Source organism: Neltuma alba, unplaced genomic scaffold (genome assembly GCF_004799145.2).
Source record: "Neltuma alba isolate B1F8T4 unplaced genomic scaffold, ASM479914v2 tig00006207_pilon, whole genome shotgun sequence".
Taxonomy (NCBI): domain Eukaryota; kingdom Viridiplantae; phylum Streptophyta; class Magnoliopsida; order Fabales; family Fabaceae; genus Neltuma; species Neltuma alba.
The window spans coordinates 310-7,775 of NW_021634388.1; the positions used below are offsets into that span (position 1 = coordinate 310).

General features: G+C 34.7%; 1 protein-coding gene and 1 non-coding gene across 6 annotated transcripts; both read left to right on the forward strand.

Moving 5' to 3' along the window:
* The first annotated feature begins 237 nt into the window (after positions 1 to 237).
* On the forward strand, positions 238 to 4,239 carry LOC114749868 (pentatricopeptide repeat-containing protein At1g71490-like). Of its 5 annotated transcripts, XR_003740595.1 has the most exons (4): positions 238 to 939; positions 1,054 to 1,772; positions 2,216 to 2,302; positions 4,150 to 4,239. XR_003740595.1 is itself a non-coding variant. In XM_028938408.1 (2 exons), exons 1-2 carry the CDS (start codon positions 432 to 434, stop codon positions 2,224 to 2,226), a joined length of 519 nt encoding a protein of 172 aa, XP_028794241.1. In that variant the 5' UTR covers positions 238 to 431; the 3' UTR covers positions 2,227 to 2,581. The 5 variants fall into 5 exon arrangements, 1 of the variants encoding a protein (XP_028794241.1); XR_003740594.1 differs by having other exon boundaries at positions 238 to 1,772; XR_003740596.1 differs by having other exon boundaries at positions 238 to 1,697.
* A 2,453-nt stretch (positions 4,240 to 6,692) lies between these two features.
* Positions 6,693 to 6,764, forward strand: TRNAP-UGG (transfer RNA proline (anticodon UGG)). Its single transcript has one exon. It is a non-coding gene; the product is annotated as a tRNA-Pro (tRNA).
* Positions 6,765 to 7,466: the final 702 nt, after the last annotated feature.

Here is a 7,466-nt window from a genome sequence, read left to right on the forward strand (position 1 = left end):
CATGTATACCATTTTTTTAGCCTACGTGTTTTGGTAAACAGTCAATGTTGACTCAATGGTCATGACATTTTTGCATTGTTTTTAAAAACTTCATGTATATTTTTACATTCAAAAAATGTTTATGGTGTTAGATGCTCATACCCAAATATTTCGTAAGTAGATTTAACAACAACTTAACCCCCATTAACCAAACTTTTCTTCACTATTTACATTCTTATGAAGCCATGCGGTCGGTTCTTATTTTATGCCGCCTTCAACGTTGTTTTCAGTGTCAAGAAATCAATTCTTGTCTCAAGTTTAAATGTTCATACCAAAATCATGGAAGCCACTCACTTGCCAAGTTGATACACAAACCGTTCCTGGTGATGCATCTATGATTGGGCTCTCTTCATGCATCTCTCAGAGAGTTTGTAAGATAGAATAGTTATCAAATGCATCTGGAGTATTTTCTCAAATCCAGAGCCATGCGTCTTCTTTTGGTTCTTTTGACCTTATATTACATCCCATTAGCACTCTTCTTTTATCTTGCATCAACCTTAAATCACTGCCACAGAGTAAGCAAGTTCATGTCCAGATTATTTCACTTGGTTTTGATTAACACCCCATTATGGTTCCTAGGCTCATCACTTTTTAATGCAAGTGTCGATCTTCTCGCTGATGCTCAAGTTGCTATCGAAGCCACTAATTTTTTGGACCCTTTACCTTGGAATTTGCTCATGTCGTCCAATGTTAGAAATGGACTTTTTCCAGAGGCTACTTCTGTCAGTAAGAAAATGATGAATAAGCAGGTTAAACCAGGCAATTTCACTTATCCATCTGTTCTCAAGGCTCGTGGTGAAGCGTTGGATTGTGTTGCTGGCGTGGAGATTCACAAGTCTATTGAAACGAGCTCTCTGGTGTGGAGTTTGGTAGTGCACAATGCATTGGTCTCCATGGATGGTAGGTTTGGGAAAGTGGAGGCTGCCCGTGATTTGTTTAATCATATGCCTGCGGATAGAGATTCTGTTTCATGAAAACACTATGATAGATACTTATGCCTTTAGGAATATGTAGGAGGAAGCATTTCAGCTCTTTAAAAGCATGTGCAAGGAGGGTGTTGAATGGCTATAATCACACGGAGCACCATTGCTGGGGCGTGCTTGTGAACAACCAATTTCAGGAGTTCACTTCTTTTGATTTCTAAAACGAGAATATCTATTCATCATTTAGTGTGTGTTTGGATCCACGATTGGATCTCGAATAAGTGGCTTTTAGAGTGTTAAGCACGTTTGGGCTCTGGTTGTTGTTAAGGGCCAAAAGTTGTTTGAATTTGGCTTTTTCAGAAGCTGCTCCCTTGCTTATGCTTGTAGCTAATAGTGCTTATGATGTTGGTAGGACTGTTATAACAATTATTGGTGGCTTAGAAAAATATTATTCTCTCTCCTCTTCCTCATATTTGTCTCGTGCTTCACGCACCTCCTCTGTCTTCGAGCTTGTCTTGTCGCCTTGTTAGATCAATCGCCAGTCGTGGTCGCCATCAGCGGTTCATGCTTTCCATGGCCAGCTTGTGCTCGCCGTGGGAAAGTCGAGGTCAATCTGTGCTCGCTGTTCTTCTACCCTTCTGGCTTCGTCAGCTCTGTTCTTAGCGTGTGGAAGTCGCAGTCGCTGTCTCCAACAAGTCTTTGGCATCGCTAGTTCATGCTCGTCGTTGTGTGTGGGTAGGTTGGCCTGAAATCATCTTTTCTTGTCAAATCTCCTCCTCTTAGGTCGCATGGGTCCCGGATTTGGTGCAGGTGAGCTCTTTTGCGGGACCTTTGACTACATTCACCAGATTTTTTATGCTTTTTTTTTTTTTTTAACATTTGAAGCTATTCTGATGGGGAAACATATGAATAGGCATGTGGGGAAACAATTTGAATAACTACGTTTTTTTTTCCCCCCGGATACGAAGACAAGTTAACAAACTTGAGAAAGAGTTAAACAGACAAGATAACAGTTTTCAATTGATGTTAATAATTCAATAATCCATCGCATATAATCGAAGTTGCTTGCTGATGATTTTTGGTGGAGCACTGGCCTTTCTGATGGTCGGATTTTGTCCTTTATAGTACTTATATGCTTAATTTATTTAATATATATTTGAACTGTCATTAATAACCTCTCTTGTTTAATTTAAATGTATATCGGTAAAAGTTGGTCTGTTTCCTTGAACATTTAAATCTTGTTGTTGCTGCAGGTATTAACTGAATACATTCTTGTCTCTGTAAGTAGTGCAGTCACAGTCACAGTAGCAGGGGTGGTCGAGGAGGCTGTCTCCGTTTTGGTATTCAACTATTGTTTTATGATTTCCATTTCTTGATGTGAATATTAATCATTGTTTCTTGGTAGGTTTTAATCCTTTTGTTTCTGTACTACCTGTCCTGAGTAAAACATGATTGTTCATGAAACAGTTGACATGAGTAGAACATGACGTGAAAACACAAGCATTCATGGAACCATTATATCAGTGGCTTACTCCATAATTGTGCTATTTTTCAAGAAATGCAAGAGTTTGTGAGAGAGATTAAGATGTCAGTAAAGATTTATTACTTATCATGCAAAAGGCTTCAATGGTTGATTAAATTCGCTCTAGAATTTTTCTTGCATGTCACTTCATGAGGTGATAATCCACGTCATTGTTTTACTCTTACCTATTGGATAAGATGATGCGGCAATTTTATGTGCTGATTTGTGTAGCTTTGCTTGCTTGAGATCCTTTGTTTGGTTACTCTTATCTGTATTATATTCCATAGAAATATGGACCATGCGAAAGGAAAAGCAACATGGGATGCATTTACGACTAAAATTTTTATCGATGTCTTTGCCAACCAAATATTGAAAAAGGAACGATAAGGCACAGCATTCACAAAGCCCGGCTGGAACAATATTGCAAAGATATTTAATAAAAGGAGTGGGAAATCTTATGACAAGAAACAGCTAAAAAATAGATTTGATATATTGAGGAAAAATAGAAGTTATGGGAATCATTGATGTCTGGAGAGATTGGCATAGGGTATGATGCTGCCACAAATACTGTGTTGGCCTCTGATGAGTGGTGGCAACAAAAATTACTGGTAAATATTTGTGTTCCTTGGGTTTTAATTTGGAATATTAGTTCAAACATAGCTTGATTATGGCTAATTCTATGAATGTGGGTGGACCCAAATTTCAAGAAGTTTAGACGTCAAGAGTTGATGTTTGCATCTGACTTGATGAAAATATTCAGAGATATTTTGGCTTCGGGAGATTATATGTACGCACCATTTGTCACACAACCTGAGCCAGCACCTACTATGCAGACTAACACAGAAAGCGAGGACAATGTTTATAGAGTCATGTTGGACCAAGAGGAAGGGTCGGAAGACAACAAAGACGAAAATTTTGGTGTCATGCCAATAGCCAATGTAGGACTAACAGATGATTTGGCTAGTTGTAACTTAAACAACCTTGCTGTTAGTAGATGAAATGGTTCAGGAAGCTATAGAAAGAGGAAGAGAGTGAGGCTTTTTATAGGAACAAGAATAAAAAAGTTGCTACCTCTAGATAAATTGTTGACAGCCTTAATGTTGTAGTATCTGCTTCTAAGCAGCGAGCATCAACATTGAACAATGATCCCCATTCAATTAACAAGGTTTTGACACACCTAGCTAACACTGAGAAGCTTGTCTTGCTTTCGCTACGGCTTCGGTGGGTTCCCTTAACCAAGCCACTACCTATGAGTCTCCAGCTCATTCTTCAACAGGCATGAGGTTAGAGCCCCGGGCTCCCACGATGATGACAATGAACCATATTATGAATGTGTTAAAATGGTTTCCCGGTTGAGGTGGGCTAGGAAAGTGTATATGTCACTTATGAATGATAAACACAAGTTGTTAAAGTGGTTGATACCAGCACCAGAAGACCCAAACACATGAAAGGGATTCTTGGTTGAGGACTTTATAATTTTGTCTTCATTATTGTACTTTTTTTAATATGAACTGATGTCTGTTATAAGAACTTAATTAATGAGTATGTAACATGAGTACGATAATTTTGACTTTTTATTTGTGTGTTTGGTTTATTTGTTTATAACATGGAATATATTTATTTACTACTTACAATGTTTATGCTTTATTCTCCTCCTAATTACAGGAAACATCATACAATGGCCAATTGGAATGCTGACTCACTGTGAAATGAAGATACATTGACGAATTGGAATAATGATTCATAGTGGAAGGGAGGGGATCGGGATAGTCATTCTGCATGTTATTTGTTATAAATAATGAATTAACATAATATGAAGTAGTAGATGCATTACTAGCATTAGTGAGTCATTATTATCAAAGGTATATGTGTGAATAGTACTGTAGAACTAGTGAGTAAACATGGAATTTATGGGTGTAAGACATTTTGACAACTCACGATGATTGGCAACATCATGAAATAGTCAAAGTGGATAAAGATGTTTTCAACCTCTTATATGCTAAATTGGCAGAACATGGTTTATGCGAGTCTAAATATGTAGGTATTAAATAAATTGTCACTATGTTTTTAAACGCGACTACACATAGACAATGCAATAGAATGATCTAGGAATGATTTTAATGTTCAGGGGAAACTATAAGTAGGCAGTTTCACAATGTACTACAAATTTGACTTAATCTATTAAGGGAAATTATTCAACCCTTAGATCCTACATTTCATGAACCTCATAGAAAAATTGTGCAAGATTTATGTTATTATCTATTTTTTAAATATGCAATAGAAGCAATTGATGCCACTTTTATACAATGTGTTTTTCCATTTGCAAAGTGAGACAAAATTATTGGTAGAAAGGATTCCCGTCACAAAATGTTATAGTTATATGTGAATGGAATATGTGTTTCACTTTTGTGTTGTCAGGATGAGAGGGATCTGCACATGATGCTCATGTGTTTAACACAGCTATTGCAACTCTGTCTCTAAATTTCCCTTAGCCACCTCTAGGTATATATCTATAACCTTTAACTAAGCTAATTTTTAATTATTTATATTTTAATTAATTTCACAATGTCACAATAGTTTCATGAATCATTAGGAAAATGTTATTTGGTTGATGCGGGATATCCAACACTAAATGGATATCTTGATTCATATAGATTAGAGCGCTACTACCTTCTAAACTTCTGACAACAAGTATAACCAAGCCTTTAATTATTATCATTACAGTTTAAGGTGCACAATAGAAAGAACATTTGGGGTTTATAAGAATATATGTCAAATCTTACAAAATATGCATGGTTATGAGTTCCAAACACAAGTGTACATGGTATGTGCAACAACGGTGATGCATAATCTTATAAGGAGACATTCGAGCTTCAACAACTATTTCTTAGAAGTTGAAAATGATACTATAATTGGGGCAGATGATCACACTGAAGCTAGTTAAGCATTGTCTTCAAATGTAACATCACAGTTTTCATGGCATATAAATCACGTCCATGACACAATCAAAAACCAAATTGTCCACAGTTTATCAGATAATTAATTATGTAATGTTATTTTGTTTAAGCTTGTCACAATACAATGAATTTTAATTTAAAAATATTTTATCTATTGAAATTATGTTTCACTTTATATTTACAATAACATTTTATGATATTTCTAATGTTTTAAAATATTTTTCAATCATGAAATTTTGTTTCTTCATACTAAAATAATTTAAATTCATTGTATTATGTAAATTTATTTTTTTATTTTTTATTATTTAATAAAACTCATACTCATTTTGATAATTTGACAAACTAAACTTACCAATTTAAATTCATAATATTATGTAAATTTATTTTTTAATCATTTTTATTATTTAATAAAACTCATATTTATTTTGGTAATTTTACAAACTAAACTTACTTTTATTTAATTATAATTTCAACAACTTTTTATCCGATCTAACTTTTATAAACTAATTTTTATAAAATTCAATCTAAACACAATCCACATTACCCAATTTAGTATCTGTTTGGGAGAGCAATTGGTAAGTCATAAGTAACTTATTTTCACCATAAGTACGTTGCAAAACGTAGAACTTGTTTGGGAGAACTTCCAGGCCATCGCACTTAGGGGCCAAAAATGGATGGAAATGCTTGATTAATGTTAAGCTGGGGGAGGTAGCTTTTTGAAGTAATAATCGTGCTTATAATTATACTTGTCGGATTATTCTCTCATTCCTCCCATTATTTTTTCATAATCCAAATAACTTTTTATCAAATCTAACTTTTACAAACCAACTTTTATAAAATCAAATCCAAACACAATTTACATTACCCAATTTTACTTTTACCCAATATAACTTTTTCAAAAGTTAAATTGAAAATAAGTTTTTTTTTTTACCACTAATCCAAACTGACCATTAACTTTTATCCAATCTAATTTTTTCAAAAGTTAAATAAAAAACAAATTACTTTTCCTATCTCTAATCAAACGGACCCTAACTTAAGACTCTCCGGCACTGGATTAAGTGCGTGCTCCCGCATTGGAGCCCTTAAATTGGGAAAGGAGATTAGTGCCAAATACTGCCATGTGGGGGACTCTTTCAGGAGACTGAAAATCATGGAAATAGAGAGATGGCCAGATGGGGAAGGGGCTGTGGGGAAATTGCTGGAGATGAATTCTGACTATTCAGGTTACTATCTGGCGCCAGTCAGCACATCGGGCATTTGGTCTAGTGGTATGATTCTCGCTTTGGGTGCGAGAGGTCCCGAGTTCGATTCTCGGAATGCCCCTTTTATCTCCCATATCATCATTTTAGCTTCAACTAAAGCACCTCAAAGCATGTGAGTGCTTGTTGTCGTGCCTCACAGCGAAATGTTCGAAAGATACCATGAGATTTATGGTAATAAGAAGTTTCACATTGCATATGATTCTTATTCATTATGCATTAAACCCTTTTTGTTAAATTTTTTATGTATTAAAACTTGTAATTTGGATTAAAAAGCTTGTGTTCTTCCCTTAGACCTAAAGCTCTAAAAATTTCACAGGCAAATTATAACTCGAACATCTATTATTTGGGAAAAGTAGCATGCATGATGGGTATGTTTTTCTTTTTAAAATAGCGGCTGATTTATTTAAATTCAATATAAACGTTTCCTAGTTTACCCGTTATTGTTCTTAATATAAGACCTAATTGTTGAGTTGATTTTTGTTCTAAATATAAGACTTACCTTTCAAATTTATCACTTTTTCTTAAATTACTCCTATGGATACTCTCCCAACCATAATTAAGTTGAAAAGGGAGAGAGGATATTAAGAAAGATAATTATAGTATTTTAGGAAAAAAAATATCATATTTCTTATAATTAACTAACTTACCTAACTTCTTTAATTAATCAAATTAGTTAAATAGGTCTTATATTAAGGACATGAGGAGTATTATTTTTTAGAGTTAATTAATCCGTAAGTCCTTATAGTTTCAACGAATTTTGAAT